We start from the raw sequence: 18,542 nt of genomic DNA on the forward strand, positions 1-18,542 counted from the left end.
TTAGAACCAGAACATTATGTTATTTTTACGTGTAATAACGTCAATGCATTGAATTCAAGACATGTTTTCCTAAAATTTCCTAAATTCTTTTGTTCTTTTAGGCAAAGTTGATAATAGTCCAAAAATACACTTTAAACTCTGTACATTCTTACACTTAAAATTGTACATTCTCATGAGCCCCCCCCCCCCACTGTTCAATGAACAGTAACTATAAGTTTGTTGACGTCACTGACATGCTTATGCTTGGATGTCAACTCTGCTAATTGTTACAGGAGGATAATTAAAAATGATCTATGTCTACAGTTCTGTGTGATGTTGTGAAGGTAAAGATTCGGAAACTGTGGGCTATGTTTTGACAGGTGTAAATGTGGAAATTGCATCATCATGCCATCTGCCAGCAGAATGTGTTTGCTGCCATGAAATAACTGTGATCTACGCCAGGTGTGAGGAGATGGATGTTCGAGTCCCGTTCATCACAGGCCATAGAGGATTTGAACGGTGTGTCTCAACCCCAGTGTGTTTAACGTGGTATATTACCAGTACATGCAACAGTGCAAGATGGGCGACAACAATAAAACAGTAGATCAGTGAGTATCAATGTATAATATATATGTATGTGTGCATGTACCCTTAGGTTTTACGTCATACTTCACAATTTTTCAGTCATATGACAATGAGGAGTCCTTACTATACTCTGCTTCCTTGTGGGAGAGCAAGTCTGGTGCCGCTAAAGTGTTGCCACCACTGAAACATCATGTCAAAGACATCAGACATTACTAGCTAGGTGACATAATAGCCAGATAGTAATTAATTTTCTACATGGCATTCAATTGTAGACAAGTTTTGGAACTTATTTGTCTAAAGTGGTCTTGAGACAATAATCTAAGAGTTAAATAATGGGAGGTTTTTATGTGCATTGGGTATTAACTTGCACCATTTGAACTTAATCTTTTCAGCAAAACGTCGACATGTTGCTTATTGTCAGTTTGTGCAGTTCTGTTGGCACTTGCTTGGCAAAAGCATAAGACTAATAATACCTTCATGTGCAGTCGCTGCCATACCTGCCCGATTCTCTTCATCATCCGGAGACTATACTGGTTTCATGATGTATTACGAATGATCTTGTCAATGACCACAACGCTCTCATCCCAGTACCCAGCTCACCAGAAACAGGGGTGAAATGTGTGATTTGTCTGAACCAACCCGCCAACGGCTGTGCGTCACCCTGCCATCATCTGCATCATTCACCCCACTATGGCCAGTTGCCCGATGTGCCTAACTCCCATACGACGACTGCTTGTGATCTACTCTTTACAGCATCAGCTGGTATCCCAACGGCCCTTTTCAGGGCCAACCCAAATCTCCGAATAGTCTACTTTCAATCTGAGCATATGTTTATTTTCTATGCCGTGGTTACTTTATAATATTCATGTAGATCTATGTACATCTCAGTGTATACGTCTTTGTCTATGTGTGTGTGTATGTGTGCAGTAGACGACCAGCTTCTGACTGCCACCACACGTGAGGTCATACCCTGTAGACTGTGCCACACCCTGCCCATTCGCCTGTTTCCCCCCCCCCCCCCCCCCCCCCCGGTCACGTTGTATCTCCACCCCTCCGGGATGTCCATCTCTACTACATACAAAGAACACCTTATTTACCGGTATCATGTGGTGGGATCCAGCTGCTCCCCATTCCCATAAAAATAACACACAATACCACTTCTCAATAACAAGGTGTACACAAATGTTTCCTGGCATTCTCTAGTCAGGTTAATCATAATGGGGTAATAAACCGGATATTACATTGAAGAAAACCACTGATCTTTGCCTTTGAAACGTCCCCACGCCAAGAGCAGATTTCCACCACGACCAAAGAGCCTGCCATATTGGTGAAAGCTCGGGTGTGGTACAGTAGGCATCAGCCCACCTTATTAATCAAATTTGTACACGAATTACTCGAATACAGCCTAAAAGCAATCTAGTACAGATCTCCCACAATAAGTCCGTATTGGCCAAGTCATATTGTATTGGTTGTAAATGTTCGTTCTATGTTTAACACATACGGAGTATGACAAGTGTCGTATGGTATGCTACTACATCGCGCACTACAGTTTGATGTCTCAATGCTAAACAGAGTAGCGACATCACAAAACTATCATCTATGAACTAAATAAACAGTGATGATGCCAGATCAACACAACAGGCCGTTTTCAAATATGATGAGATTTTTATTTGTCACATTTATAACATACGTAAAAATAATATGAATCCTGCTGGGGGGGGGGGGGGGTGTTCTGACAGTCGACCTTTGACTTTGGATCAATACCCTCAGGCCAACAAAGAGACAGTATCACAAATATGATCAATACAAATCACATATTATCAACCACTTCACTGTAGCCGCATACCCTGGTACATGGCAGACCATTCAACAAGACATCTGAATTGTGAGTATTTAGAAAAGTGTTCATAAGTTAGGACCTCCTACTGGAAAAAAGCAAATTTGTCACCCAGGCAAGTATTTTAGCTGCTGCGGATGGTCGTGGGGTTTCCCCCGGGCTCTGCCCCGTTTCCTCCCACCATAATGCTAGCCGCCATCGTATAAGTGAAATATCCTTGACTGCGGTGTAAAACACCAATCAAATAAATATATAAATAAGCATTTTAGTATGCATCTTTACCTCTGAGGTGTAATACAAAATGTCTGATCATTTTGGGCTTGTCTCGGTCTGTGGCCAGCTGGGAAAACAACATCTATGAACTTCTGGGACATACTCTAAAACCAAAAGGAAACATATCAAGGCCATAAGTGGTCAGTATGGAATGATCCTCTGTGTTGTTTCAGCCAAACTGAAATATTATCAACCGGATAATTTTATTGGTCTTAATCTTTTACATCTATCAACCATAACATAAAAGAGATAAAAATAAAAAAGAGAAAAAGAAAAGTTTCCTTAAATGCTTAATTCCACGACTACTGAATTAATCTTGTAACACAACTACACATACAATTTGGTTCAGTTGAACAGCTCTTCTCGTAACAAAGAAACTTGACTCTTGTTTTGTGAGATGTAACCACACTTTGCTGCTGTGAACCCATCATACATTATTATAGTTTCTACCGTATCTAAACACTGCATTTAAACAGTTAACATACAGTGTGTAACTGGTTCAAGGACTTTTTTCACACTGTGCCCCCCACGTTTGTACTTCGGATATGACAACTTGTATTGCAGCTTCCCTTCTCTTGTCTTCGCCTGCTTCCTATCGGAATTTTCATTGAAGTGCAGTGCTGCAAGACATAAAAATACATTTTACAGTCATAGTGTTACATACTAGACTCGTGGCCAAATATCTAAATAAATCTCATGATTCTTACGTAAACTTCCACTATTTTTTTTTTTTTTTTTTTTTTTTGATTGGTGTTTTACGCCGTACTCAAGAATATTTCACTTATACGACGGCGGCCAGCATTATGGTGGGTGGAAACCGGGCAGAGCCCGGGGGAAACCCACGACCATCCGCAGGTTGCTGGCAGACCTTCTCACATACGGCCGCCAGCATGAGCTGGACTTGAACTCACAGCGACCGCATTGGTGAGAGACTCCTGGGTCATTACGCTGCGCTAGCGCTTTACCGACTGAGCCACGGAGGCCCCAACTTCCACTATGAATATGGCCCCAAATATACTGATAGCAAATGGCTCCGACCATGCGCCAGTGCACCACCCTGATGTACATCAGGCGTAGAGCCTATACATACATGTACACCACTCTTAACCCAGATTCAACAAAACTCCCAGCTAGTAACTGTTACAAGCTGTAGCCAACGGAAGCAAATTTTCAGAAGGGATCATTATACCAACTTTCGTATGTTCAAAAAAAATTATATATTTAACATATTACTTCCGTTTGTTAATACATCTGAAATTCATTGACATGCAGATTTTGTCATTAACTGTAACTCCTCAAATATTTCTTCAAAACATGAAATAGATATGCATAATTCGTGCACATCACAATTATACTGTGCAAAAAGTTTCAGCAGGAGGTCACAGTTCTGGAGACTGATGGAGATACAGACAGTGTATGTAAGTGTAACCTCTGCCCTCAAACGTCATCCAAAGCAATATCACCCTTGGAATTATTAATTTAACCTTGTGTCCATAACATCTGGTGAGTAGTTGAAGAGCTTTGCTGCGAAGTGGTTGATGACCAAATGAATGTCTTGAACATGATTACCAATAGAATTCCACTTGGAAACTGTCATCTCTGAACTGCTGTCACTGGTTGAACTGGCACACCAATACAGATGGTTTACAATGGACCTTTTCCAAAAGTTCACTTTTGTTATACCCTTCTTCTTCCCAAGCTTGTCAATGGTCTTACCCAGTCCTGAAAATGACCACAACACACTGATTCATAAAATACAGCAATACACTGGGACATGCATTATGTCTCCAAGAAATGAATGACTGATAAATGCTCAAAACAAGGTTGCTTCATGCACAATGACAGGTTGCTACTGAATAAGCTTGTTGTTTTAACTGCAGAATTAGTAGGGTAACAATAAAGTGTTAAAATTACATGTACATACAATTAAAATAGCCATGGATCAATGAGTACCAAGTACAGCGTGCACTGTACATTTAAGAGCTGGTTGATGTGCCTCAACTAATTTACTCTTTATTATTCCCCCAATTTCCGGAAAGATTATTAAAATGTCATGTCAGTTTTTTTTTAAATATTACTATTACACTGAACACCATTCCTAAAATGACCCCAGGAACAGATTACAGTGGACAAAAAATTAAATTTCCACCCCCGATGTATTGTCTGACCTGTGGTTGATGGGATTAGTGTTCATTAACAGCACAACATTTTATATTAAAAAAAAAAGCATCAACATACCTATCCAAGGTGTGTCGATCTGTAACAATCTCATCCACAGTGAGCTTCTCTTTCTTCAGGTTATCTAAAGCCTGGATTAACCACTCCTTCTCCACTGCGTTACTGATGGCGACTTCTGTGACCTAATAATAACAAAACATTTATATTTATGTACTTAGCATAAATCAGCAGGATTAATTACACTTATATGTCAAAATTCATCAGTCTCTAAAGGAGACTCATGAATGTCAAAAACCAATATCCCCAGAACATGGAGCAAATAACTTCAAACAACCTCTTGAAATTTCACAGAAAGGGCTGCACCATAACCACTGAGACCTCACAATTACAAAGTACACACCTCTTAATTTACACAGAGTGTAATTTTAACTGTTGGATACTATGCCAGTAACAAAGCTGGACAAAGTACAGACGGACAATAAAAGAGGCATAACTGTGCAAAGGCTAACCATGAATGATTTAGCATAAGTTTATGTCTGATCACATTTTAGTTTATTACAATTAATTTTTTTTCTCAAAATTTATAAAAAAAAATGATCTTACTCTCACTGTTTCAACGTTGATGACTTTATTGATCTTTGTTTCTAGAATGTTGTAAGTGCCCTACTTTGCACTGTGTAAGCCAGTCTGACACCTTTTGAGTTCTGTCAGCAATGTTCCTCTCTCTTCTGACCACACGGTGGCTGACAGCTTTCTTCAAGAACGACTTTGGTGATTGAGGAAAGTCTGGTACGAATAAGAAGTGATTCCGGCAGAGGAGAACACATGAAGTGTTTTTGTGACATTTGCACCACAGAACAGCATAGCTGAGAAAAGTAAGATATTTCCTGCAGGATAATTTCCAACCAATGGCTGACTGCCCCAGTCTCAGGTAAAACTGCAGCTGGTGCATACCTGCCGCACACTGACCATCGTGCCTGTTGCCTTAAATGTCACCACACATTCACTACAACACTGCAAACAATGCTGAAACAGGCTTCTGGGACAGGACTGAAAAAACAATAAAACATTTTTCCATAGTTTGAATTTCCCTGAACCTAGTAATAATGAATATAACATATGGAGTATGGTAATAGATAATTAGTGAAGTATAGTTTTTATTCATGAGACACCTACTTCAAGACTTTTGGGAAATCATACTAGAAGTACTGACTGACCCTGTGCATCAATTGGACATCTTCATAGATGCTGCATGAGTGTTGGTATTTTGAACGAACCTAATGATTGGCTCCTTTTCTTGCAAGTCTTTCTCGTTAGGGTGATAAACTGGATCCTCTGTCTCATTTTGGTCATCTTCTTCCGACTCTTCACTCTCCTCACCACTATCTTCATCAACCTCAGAGAGGCGGCAGAGAGCGGGTGCGTCCAATAGGTTGCACTGTACTGCTGTGCATGCAGTAGCAGGTTTCCTTGTGTATGAAATACCTAAAAACCCAAAAAGCAAGTGGAGTAATATTCATATCTGGACATGTAAATACATTACCATTATTCATCTGGTATTACTGTAGCTACCATAATAAAATCACTTGAGCGAACTATTTCTGTATAACCCTTAAAACTGGAGTAGTTCACTTGCAATGTTCATGTCTTCATGACCTAGTGCTCTGAGTGAAGTCCAACATCAGTGGTAAAACTGATGTCCTCAATACACGAGTCTGGTGTAATATCCAACTCTGAGGTATCTAGCACTGAGGCCCCTGGGTCTGGGATATCCGGCTCTGAGATATCTGGAGCAACCTCTTCTGGACAACATTCTCAAGATTCTGCCACAGAGATAATCTGAACAATAGACATTTTTATGTAGGCCTAAAGCTAACAATATGACATTACACAATTAAAGAATGAAAAGACAGATCTTCAAACCACAGGCTTAGTGTGATGTTGTTTTATGGCTATTAGTAATTCAAAATAAAATTCAAGAATGTAAATTTTTGACCTTTTGTATGCCACGCAAAGTGTTTCAACCCTTAGGTTTAAATGAAACATAGAAGAGGTTACCCGCTTGGACAGTAGAGGCTAGCTGACATGAAGAAAGGCACCATCATATCACTTTTATAATAATAAAAATACATAACATTTCCAAAATAAAATTAGTGGGAATAAAGGCCCTACAAGGAGATGTTATTATGATCTACACCAACATGTGACTATCAGCCATCCGCACACAAATCGGTGTGTTTACGAGTTACAACAACAACATGAATATGTATTGAAGATGCAGAGAAAATTAAAGTGCCAACATCACCTCACGGATCAGCGTTTTGTTTGAAAAAAAAATTCTTTGTGGTTTAATTTGTAAACAAACTTAACTTACTCTCATACAATGCCGTTTTCGGATAGCTGCTGGCACAGTTGACGAATCCAAACGGGCGTTGCGAGTGCCAGGCGGAATTACTACAGTGCCAGCTTAACTGCTCTCAACCCGAGCCGTCTTTCTGTTAATCTAGCATTCGTCGCTTGAGTGAGATGTGGTTCGTTTACTTCTGTCGGCTTGAAAAACGGGTACTGCGTCCGATTTAAGTTTAGGTTTCACACCAAGCTTCCGCTCCAGCTGACTGTAGCTGTAAGAATCTACTGGGAAATGTTCACAACACAGCACGGAGTATGGAGTCGGTCAAAACAAAAACACCCTCGTTTGGGTAACAAAATTTGTCCATTTTCGAACCACAGACTTGTCTTTTGGCCACAGGTGCATGGTGACCCCATTCTGGTTACTGTTGCTATAGCCTGCTAACAGGCAGCGTTTGGGCATCTGGGATAATTACCGTGTACTATATTGTACTATAATGACATTTAATGACCGACTGTTTTCATGCTGCCGCCATTTGTAACTTGCCACTTGCTCGTTCATTGTTGAACTCGTGACGCCACGTGTCAAAGGTCAAATTACCGTTGATTTTATATACGCTGGAGTTTATTTTGCTTATTTAAACCGTTTTGAGCCATTTTTGAATATGCAAAACACTAGAATATAATTATATGCATTCAAAAAATATTTTCACTCAAAGTCTGCCATGGTAATTTTGTAGAACCTTCAACAATTTTTCACTCTAATAGATGGATGTGTGCATTTATTTATTTCATTGGTGTTTTACGCCGCACTCAATAATGTTTCACTTATAAGTCAGCATTACGGTGGGAGGAAATAAACCGTATATGAAATAGAACTAACTCTTAACTCACTTTATCTGATGTGAACATGTCGTTTGGTTAAACAGTGCTTAACCTGATAATACATCTCCTTCATATATACACATCCTATGGTTACCGACGTTTACCGAACGTCGACGCCGTGACGTTGCTAAGCATGCGATGGACGCATTACACTCCTAGAAACAAACGCTACACGCACACGATCGGAATCATGTAGAGTTTGGCTCTGAACAAACGTCTATGGAGACAAGTTTACGGTGTATTTATTATAATTTCAAGTAAACTTGCACGTAAGAAAAACTCCTAGTGGAGGTACTCAAACATACTTCAATTCTGGAGTGGGAATGTGTTTTGTGCCGAGCAATGATACACCACATGACGCGGCGTGACTGTGACGTCTCAAACACAGTCTCACCACTTATGCAGTTCAGTCTAGCGTAAATTGACGTACTACACAAACTTAGGCGACTGATCACATGCGACAGGAGAGATGTTTGATGTGTTTCAGTCAACTGTGGCCAAAATCACACCATCTGATGACATTTTCACTGATTGTTTTGATGTCATAGAGCACGTTGAAGACCAATGAGGACAACCAACCATGAAAGATAACTTTTGAGGAATCTAATGTAAGAAATATGAATTATCTATGTTAGATGTCTTGTACATATATTGTATATAGGGAGATAAAAATATTGGAAAACATGTTACCGTTTTGTGCCATTTATTTATTTATTTATCTCACCCACATTTTGTTTGCCTATATAGGTGTGTTTTATCTACATACTTATGCTATCCACTAATGTATTCCTCTGGTACTCTGTAAGACTGGAGTGATAACTGGGGTGACATTTTCAGTCCGGCTATCATTATGTAGGCCAAATCACATAAACTTAAAGAGGTTATACACCGGAGAGTTTTTGAATAGTTAAAGTCATTGCCTCTTAATAAATATCAGACTCGTATACCTGTAGTATTTATAGCGTTAAAAGGATTTTGAAGTTCGAAAAACGTGTAATGGGAACCGCTTTAAAAACTTTAGGAACTTGTTTACCAATTTTGAGCGGTAAATACGTGCACATGCTGATGCTTTGTGGCATGTAATTTTTTGAACTATTCTAAAATAACAGTAGAAATTAGATTATATTTGTGCTGATGTCTTCGGTAGGTAGCCTCTTTAACTGATAATGTATACTAATGATGACGCAAAGGCAAGTTGTTATTTCCTGATAAAATATTCTATGAGATCAACAAGTGGCTAATTTTCAGCATTTTCTGTCGTACAGAAGAAATCCATGCAAATCGATTAGCCAGTTCAACGGAAAGTGTTCCTTACGCTTTCCCGTGACCACAGCGTGGGGGTGAGAATGGGGTGAAGTGCCTAAGGAATCCAACGTGAGTTGATGTATTCTACTACTGAGCCATTAACAGTGATGAGTATTATATCACACACGGTTAGTATGGAACAGTGTGTTTGTCGGGTTTTGGTCACACGTCTCTTTCAACAAAATATTAGTTACATCACAACGGTGTCTTCCTGTAAAAGAAAACACTAAGCTCGACACGTACTTTAACAAGTATAACTGTACAGAGATCTGACCGACAAGGACATGGGGTATCCTTTTATTGTAAGAACCTGTCAGGGATCATCAACATTCTACGCCAACAGTAAAGTCTTGAAAATCACAGGAGATTGACGTGTCGCAGTTTGGTTTAAAACACATTGCGCTAATCTAAATATAACTATTCCAACCAACGTCCCAGTCGCAATGGCCATACCAAGGAGTTTTATGCATGCAACCTGTTTTAAACTGATTTTGTTTTTTCTTTCAATACACCTGTATTAAAACACACAATGTATTATGGGAAACAAGCCGTGCCTGAGGAGAAAAACGCTGTAAGGTATAATATAATTTTCTCCTCGATAATTTGATAATCAAGGATTCCATAAATGAAGAGCGCCATATTTACCTGCGAGATTTTCAAAATAAAATCAATACAGTGTGTAATAAACAAAAAGAAATGATCCAGACCATTAAACTCTGAAAATTGCAGCATTATTTAAACAATATACATAGAGTATATCTTCATTTTATTAATTGAATATATGGTAAGAGTGTAACAAGGCAACGTCATTGTTATCTACAAATGAATTTTTGATTCGTATATATGTGGTATCAGAAGACTCATATTTTAGACTTTAAATGGTATAGAAAATATAGCAGCACGTTACTATTCTTCTCTATAAAAATTAAATATTTTCTAAATAAAAAACGATTTAACTGGATTTATAAACCTGTGGAAATGTACCATGTGTAAAAACATCGCTTTTACGACCTTGACCTTGTGACATCACGAGTTGAATGGCTTTTGAAGGCCGTTTGTGGCGCAAACATATGAATCTAGCGACAGGACCATGACACATTTGGTTACTTTGGCGGAAGATGAGGGCATGCATAAGGTCCAACCCTATAGATTTGAGCCCTGTTCGTCAGATGATGGGGAAAATAGCAACAGAGGGGAGGACTGAGGTCACAAGCAAGACAAGTGAAGGCAGTGAAAGCGAGCAGTCTTGTTTGCAGAACACTGAATGGTGCGGTACCATAATATGTTAGCAGAGAATAACTTTTCCTGCGTTAAGGACACTAGGAACGTCATCTGTGAAACATCAACACATATGTGAAAATTTTCTATTACCAGTTACACTTGTTTGTCAGGTTAATAACCGGAAACTTATATTGATCGAACGCATGTCAAACAATAGTTACAAACCACAACAACAACAATAACTGACTTTTGTCAACTGGAATATGCAACTCGGAATACGAAAGTCAACAGCTTTTTAACATTACCATCTCACTGCAATTCTCCAGCAGATTAGAACCAGAACATTATGTTATTTTTAACGTGAAATAACGTCAATGCATTGAATTCAAGACATGTTTTCCTAAAATTTCCTAAATTCTTTTGTTCTTTTAGGCAAAATTGATAATAGTCCAAAAATACACTTTAAACTCTGTACATTCTTACACTTAAAATTGTACATTCTCATCAGCCCCTCCCACTGTTCATTGAACAGTAACTATAAGTTTGTTGACGTCACTGACATGCATATACTTGGATGTCAACTCTGCTAATAGTTACAGGAGGATAATTAAAAAATGATCTATGTCTACAGTTCTGTGTGATGTTGTGAAGGTAAAGATTCTGAAACTGTGCAATGTTTTGACAGGTGTTAATGTGGAAACTGCATCATCATGCCATCTGCAGCACAATGTGTTTGCTGCCATGAAATAACTGTGATCTACGCCAGGTGCGAGGAGATGGATGTTCGAGTCCCGTTCATCACAGACCATAGAGGATTTGAACCGGTGTGCCTCAACCCTATGTGTTTGACGTGGCGTATTACCAGTACAGACAACAGTGCAAGATGGGCGACAACAATAAAACAGTAGATCAGTGAGTATCAATGTATAATATATATGTATGTGTGTATGTACGCTTAGTTTTACGTCATAGTTCACAATTTTTCAGTCATATGACAATGAGGAGTCCTTACTATACTCTGCTTCCTTGTGGGAGAGCAAGTCTGTGCCGCTAAAGTGTTGCCACCACTGAAACATCATGTCAAAGACATCAGACATTACTAACTAGGTGACATTATAGCCAGATAGTAACTAATTTTCTACATGGCATTCATTGTAGACAAGTTTTGGAACTTATTTGTCTAAAGTGGTCTGAGACAATAATCTAAGAGTTAAATAATGGGAGGTTTTTATGTGGCATTGGGTATTAACTTGCACCATTTGAACTTAATCTTTTCAGCAAAACGTCGACATGTTGCTTATTGTCAGTTTTGTGCAGTTCTGTTGGCACTTGCTTGGCATCAGAAAGCATCAGACTAGTAACACCTTCATGTGCAGTCGCTGCCATACGTGCCCGATTCTCTTCATCATCCGGGGACTATACTGGTTTCATGATGTATTACGAATGATCTTGTCAATGACCACAACGCTCTCATCCCAGTACCCAGCTCACCAGAAACAGGGTGAAAATGTGTAATTTGCCTGAACCAACCCACCAACAGCTGTGCGTCACCCTGCCATCATCTGCATCATTCACCCCACTATGGCCTGTTGCGAGATGTGCATAACTCTCATACGGGAACTGCTTGTGATCTACTCTTTACAGCATCAGCGGTCATCCAAAAAGACCTTCTCGGGGACAACCCAAATCTCCCGAAAAGTCTACTTTCAGTCTGAGCATATGTTTATTTTCTATGCCATGATTACTTTATAAATATTCATGTAGATCTATGTACATATCAGTGTATACGTCTTTGTCTATGTGTGTGTGTGTGTGTGTGTGCAGTAGACGACCAGCTTCTGACTGCCACCACACGTGAAGTCATACCCTGTAGATTGTGCCACACCCTGCCATTCGCCTGTGAACCCCCCCCCTCGCCCCCGTCACGTTGTATCTCCACCCCTCCACCCAAGAACACCTTATTTACCGGTATCATGTTGTGGGATCCCGTTATTTCCCATTCCCATAAAAAAACCCCACAATACCACTTCTCAATAACAAGGTGTACACAAATGTTTCCTGGCATTCTCTAGTCAGGTTAATCATAATGGGGTAATAAACTGGATATTACATTGAATAAAAACACTGACCTTTGCTAAGTTCCTCTGAAACGTCCCCACGCCAAGAGCACATTTCAACCACGACCAAAGAGCCTGACATATTGGTGAAAGGCTCGGGTTAAGTGACACCTTGTGTGGTACAGTAGGCACCAGCCCACCTTATTAATCAAATTTGTACTCGAATTGCTCCAATACAGCCTAAAAGCACTTCAATACACATTTTCCACAATAGGCCCGTACTGGCCCAGTCATATTGTATTGGTTATAAATTTTCGTTTTATATTGAACACACACGGGATATGATAGATGTGTTACGGTAAGCTACTACATCGCACGCTACAGTTTGATGTTTCAATGCTGAACGGAGTAGTGACATCACAAAACTATCATCTATGAACTAAATAAACAGTGATGATGCCAGATCAACACAACAGGCCGTTTTCAAATATGATGAGATTTTTATTTGTCACATTTATAACATACATAAAATACATGTAACATGTACCCTACTGGGTGGAGAGCGGGGGGGGGGGGGGGGTCTCACAGTCGACCTTTGACTTTGGATCAATATCCTCAGGCCAACAAAGAGACAGTATGACAAATATGATTAATACAAATCACATATTATCAACCACTTCACTGTAGCCGGCATACCCTGGCACATGGCAGACCATTCAACAAGACATCTGAATGAGGAAATCAATAAACACAAGGCATACTATCACTGTTTACTGTGGATAAGGTTTTGTAGGTTAAAAACCCCTACTGAACACAGCCAGTCATGAACGTCATCCAAAGCAATATCACCCTTGGAATTATCAATTTTACCTTGCGTCCATAACATCTGGTGTGTACTTGAGGAGCTTTGCTGCAAAGTGGTTGATGACCAAATGTAAAGACTTTAAGTGTGAAGTTTGGTGTCATGTTCACAACATGGCCACATCCTTCTCAAAACACTCTTAATAATGCCCAAGAGCTTCTCTGTACTGCTCTCATCTAAAACACGAACATTTGTAAACCAGTCAGTTCAAATCACTTATATTTTGCAGAATAATACGTCATACATGTATAGAGGGACATTACTTTCACTAAAGTCTAAATGCTTCAATTTAAAATGTGATAGATGAAAAGGTATATTTAATGGTTCCCTAACTTAAAATAGGTACCCTAATGCTAAATTACAGAAATACACTGTGTTGATACATAATTCTTGGGTCATAAGAGAAAACCTCTAGCAAAGAGAAGAACTGTAGGCTGTCCCTACTAACACGTAAATAATTTTACTCTTGTTTTACTTAATCTGAAAATCTGATAATGCAAAATAAAACACTAAGGTACACCTACTTGGAACCATCCACTTATTTTTTCTCTTTTCCACACAGACGTTTGTGGGCACATTTTGGGAGGGTCTGGTCATTATGACGACTAATGTCTTGAACATGATTACCAATAGAATTCCACTTGGAAACTGTCATCTCTGAACTGCTGTCACTGGTTGAACTGGCACACCAATACAGATGGTTTACAGTGGACTTTTTCCAAAGGTTCACTTTTGTCATACCCTTCTTCTTCCCAAGCTTGTCAATGTTCTTACCCAGTCCTGAAAATGACCACAACACACTGATTCGTAAAATACGGCAATACACTGGAACATGCATTGTGTCTCCAAGAAATGAATGACTGATAAATGCTCAAATTTAGGTTGCTTCATGCACAATGACAGGTTGCTACTGAATAAGCTAGTTGTTTTTACTGTGGAATTAGTAGGGTAACAATAAAGTGTTACAATTACATGTACGTACAATTAAAAAAATGGTCATGGATCAATAAGTACCAAGTACAGTGTGCATAAATTATACTACAGGCACTGTACATTTAAGAGCTGGTTAATGTGCCTCAATTGATTTACTCTTTATTTTTCCCCGACAGATTACTAAAACGTCATGTCAGTTTTTTAAAGTATTACTTTCATCTGTAGTCATGCTATCACCAGTATATAAATTGAGCACCATTCCTAAAATGACCCCAGGAACAGATTACAGTGGATAAAAAATTAAATTTCCACCCCTGATGTATTGTCTGATGGGATTAGTGTTCAATAACAGTACAACATTTTACAGTAAAACAAAAGCATCAATATACCTTTGGCAACATGCCAAACATCCAAGGTGTGTATACTTGAAGGATGTTCCTGGTGAAGATATTTTCAAATCAAGGTGTGTCAATCTGTAACATTCTCATCCAAAGTGAGCTTCTCTTTCTTCAGGTTATCTAAAGCCTGGATTAACCACTCCTTCTCCACTGTGTTACTGATGGCGACTTCTGTCACCTAATAATAATAAAACATTTATATTTATTTATTTAGAACAACTCAGCAGAATTAGTTACATTTATGTGTCAAAATTCATCAGTCTCTAAAGGAGACTCATGAATGTCAAAAACCAATATCCCCAGAACATGGAGCGAATAACTTCAAACAACGTCTTGAAATTTCAAAGAAAGGGCTGCACCATAACCACTGAGACCTCACCATTACAAAGTACACACCTCTTAATTTACACACAGTGTAATTTTAACTGTTGGATACTATGCCAGTAACAAAGCTGGACAAAGTACAGACGGACAATAAAAGAGACATAACTGTGCAAAGGCTAACCATGAATGATTTAGCATAAGTTTATGTCTGATCACATTTTAGTTTATTACAATTAATTTTTTTTCTCAAAATTTATTTAAAAAAAATGATCTTACTGTCACTGTTTCAACGTTGATGACTTTATTGATCTTTGTTTCTAGAATGTTGTAAGTGCCATACTTTGCACTGTGTAAGCCAGTCTGACACCTTTTGAGTTCTGTCAGCAATGTTCCTCTCTCTTCTGACCATACGGTGGCTGACAGCTTTCTTCAAGAACGACTTTGGTGATTGAGGAAAGTCTGGTACGAATAAGAAGTGATTCCGGCAGAGGAGAACACATGAAGTGTTTTTGTGACATTTGCACCACAGAACAGCATAGCTGAGAAAAGTAAGATATTTCCTGCAGGATAATTTCCAATCAATGGCTGACTGCCCCAGTCTTAGGTAAAACTGCAGCTGGTGCATACCTGCCACACACTGATCATCGTGGCTGTTGTCTTAAATGTCACTAGACATTCACTACAACACTGCAAGCAATGCTGAAACAGGCTTCTGCGACAGGACTGAAAAACAATAAAACATTTTTCCATAGTTTGAATTTCCCTGAACCTAGTAATAATGAATATAACATATGGAGTATGGTAATAGATAATTAGTGAAGTATAGTTTTTATTCATGAGACTCCTACTTCAAGACTTTTGGGAAATCATACTAGAAGTACTGACTGACCCTGTGCATCAATTGGACATCTTCATAGATACTGCATGAGTGTTGATATTTTGAACGAACCTAATGATTGGCTCCTCTTCTTGCAAGTCTTTCTCGTTAGGGTGATAAACTGGATCCTCTGTCTCATTTTGGTCATCTTCTTCCGACTCTTCACTCTCCTCACCACTATCTTCATCAACCTCAGACAGGCGGCTGAGAGCGGGTGCGTCCAATAGGTTGCACTGTACTGCTGTGCATGCAGTAGCAGGTTTCCTTGTGTATGAAATACCTAAACACCCAAAAAGCAAATGGAGTAATATTCAGATCTGGACATGTAAATGCATTATCAATATTCATGTGGCATTACTGTAGCTACCATAATAAAATCACTTGAGCGAACTATTTCTGTATAACCCTTAAAACTGGAGCAGTTCACTTGCAATGTTCATGTCTTCATGACCTAGTGCTCTGAGTGAAGTCCAACATCAGTGGTAAAACTGATGTTCTCAATACACGAGTCTGGTGTAATATCCAACTCTGAGGTATCTAGCACTGAGGCCCCTGGGTCTGGGATATCCGGCTCTGAGATATCTGGAGCAACCTCTTCTGGACAACATTCTCAAGATTCTGCCACAGAGATAATCTGAACAATAGAAATTTTTATGTAGGCCTAAAGCTAACAATATGACATTACACAATTAAAAAATGAAAAGACAGATCTTCAAACCACAGGTTTAGTGTGATGTTGTTTTATGGGTATTAGTAATTCAAAATAAAATTCAAGAATGTAAATTTTTGACCTTTTGTATGCCACGCAAAGTGTTTCAATCCTTAGGTTTAAATGAAACATAGAAGAGGTTACCCGCTTGGACAGTAGAGGCTAGCTGACATGAAGAAAGGCACCATCATATCACTTTTATAATAATAAAAATACATAACATTTCCAAAATAAAATTAGTGGGAATAAAGGCCCTACAAGGAGATGTTATTATGATCTACACCCATATGTGACTATCAGCCATCCGCACACAAATCGGTGTGTTTACGAGTTACAACAACAACATGAATATGTATTGAAGATGCAGAGAAAATTAAAGTGCCAACATCACCTCACGGATCAGCGTTTTGTTTGAAAAAAAATTCTTTCTGGTTTAATTTGTAAACAAACTTAACTTACTCTCATATAATGCCGTTTTCGGATAGCTGCTGGCACATTTGACGAATCCAAACGGGCGTTGCGAGTGACAGGCGGAATTACTACAGTGCCAGCTTAACTGCTCTCAACCCGAGCCGTCTTTCTGTTAATTTAGCATTCGTCGCTTGAGTGAGATGTAGTTCGTTTACTTCTGTCGGCTTGAAAAACGGGTACTGCGTCCGATTTAAGTTTAGGTTTCACACCAAGCTTCCGCTCCAGCTGACTGTTGCTGTAAGAATCTGCTGGGAAATGTTCACAACACAGCACGGAGTATGGAGTCGATCCAAACAAAAACACCCTCGTTTGGGTAGGCCTAACAAAATTTGTCCATTTTCGAGCCACAGACTTGTCTTTTGGCCTCAGGTGCATGGTGGCGCCACTCTGGTTACTGTTGCTACAGCCTCCTAACAGGCAGCGTTTGGGCATCTGGGATAATTACCGTGTACTATAATGTGACAATGACCGACTGTTTTCACGCTACCGCCATTTGTAACTTGCCACTTTCTCATTCAGCGTTCAACTCGTGACGCCACGTGTCAAAGGTCAAATTACCGCTGATTTTATATACGCTTGAGTTTGTTTTGTTTATTTAAACCGTTTGGAGCCATTTTTGAATATGCAAAACTCTGGAATATAATTATATGCATTCAAAGAATATCTTCACGCAGTGTGCCATGGTAATTTTGTAGAACCTTCAACAATTTTTCACGCTAATAGGTGCATGTGTGCATTTATTTATTTCATTGGTGTTTTACGCCGCACTCAATGATGTTTCGCTTATACATCAACATTACGGTGAGAGGAAATAAGCCGTACATGAAATAGAACTAACTCTTAATTCACTTTACCTAATGTGAACATGTCGTTTGGTTAAACAGTGCTTAACCTGATGACACATCACTTTCATATGTACACAGCCGACGATTACCGACGTTACTAAGCGTGCAATGGACGCATAACACTCCTAGAAACAAACGTTACGCGCACACGATCGGAATAATGTAGTTTGGCTTTTAAAAGACGTCTATGGAGAGGGTATATGTGTTATAATTTCAAATTTCAAGTAAACTGGCACGTAAGAGAAACTCCTAGTGGAGGTACTCAAACATACTTCAATTCTGGAGTGGGAATGTGTTTTGTGCCGAGCAATGATACACGACATGACGCTTCGTGACTGTGACGTCACAAACACAGCGTCACTACTTGTGCAGTTCATTCAAGGATAAACTGGCGTACTACACACATTGAGGCGAATGATCACATGCGACAGGCGAGGTGTTTGATCTGGTTTTG

At 39.2% G+C, this 18,542-nt stretch overlaps 1 protein-coding gene and 1 long non-coding RNA gene across 2 annotated transcripts; both read right to left on the reverse strand.

Annotated features, from left to right (window-relative positions):
- Window positions 1-13,665: 13,665 nt before the first annotated feature.
- LOC135480156 (uncharacterized) lies at window positions 13,666-15,012 on the reverse strand. The gene is made up of 3 exons (XR_010445909.1): window positions 14,854-15,012; window positions 14,159-14,311; window positions 13,666-13,707 (listed from the first exon to the last, which is right to left on the reverse strand). It is a non-coding gene; the product is annotated as an uncharacterized LOC135480156 (long non-coding RNA).
- Window positions 15,013-16,083: 1,071 nt separating this feature from the next.
- Window positions 16,084-17,675, reverse strand: LOC135480397 (uncharacterized). Its single transcript, XM_064760227.1, has 2 exons — window positions 17,399-17,675; window positions 16,084-16,343 (listed from the first exon to the last, which is right to left on the reverse strand). Exons 1-2 carry the CDS (start codon window positions 17,673-17,675, stop codon window positions 16,084-16,086), a joined length of 537 nt encoding a protein of 178 aa, XP_064616297.1.
- Between the last annotated feature and the right edge of the window lie 867 nt (window positions 17,676-18,542).

The sequence above is a fragment of the Liolophura sinensis genome, chromosome 13 (genome assembly GCF_032854445.1).
Source record: "Liolophura sinensis isolate JHLJ2023 chromosome 13, CUHK_Ljap_v2, whole genome shotgun sequence".
Classification (NCBI taxonomy): Eukaryota; Metazoa; Mollusca; class Polyplacophora; order Chitonida; family Chitonidae; genus Liolophura; species Liolophura sinensis.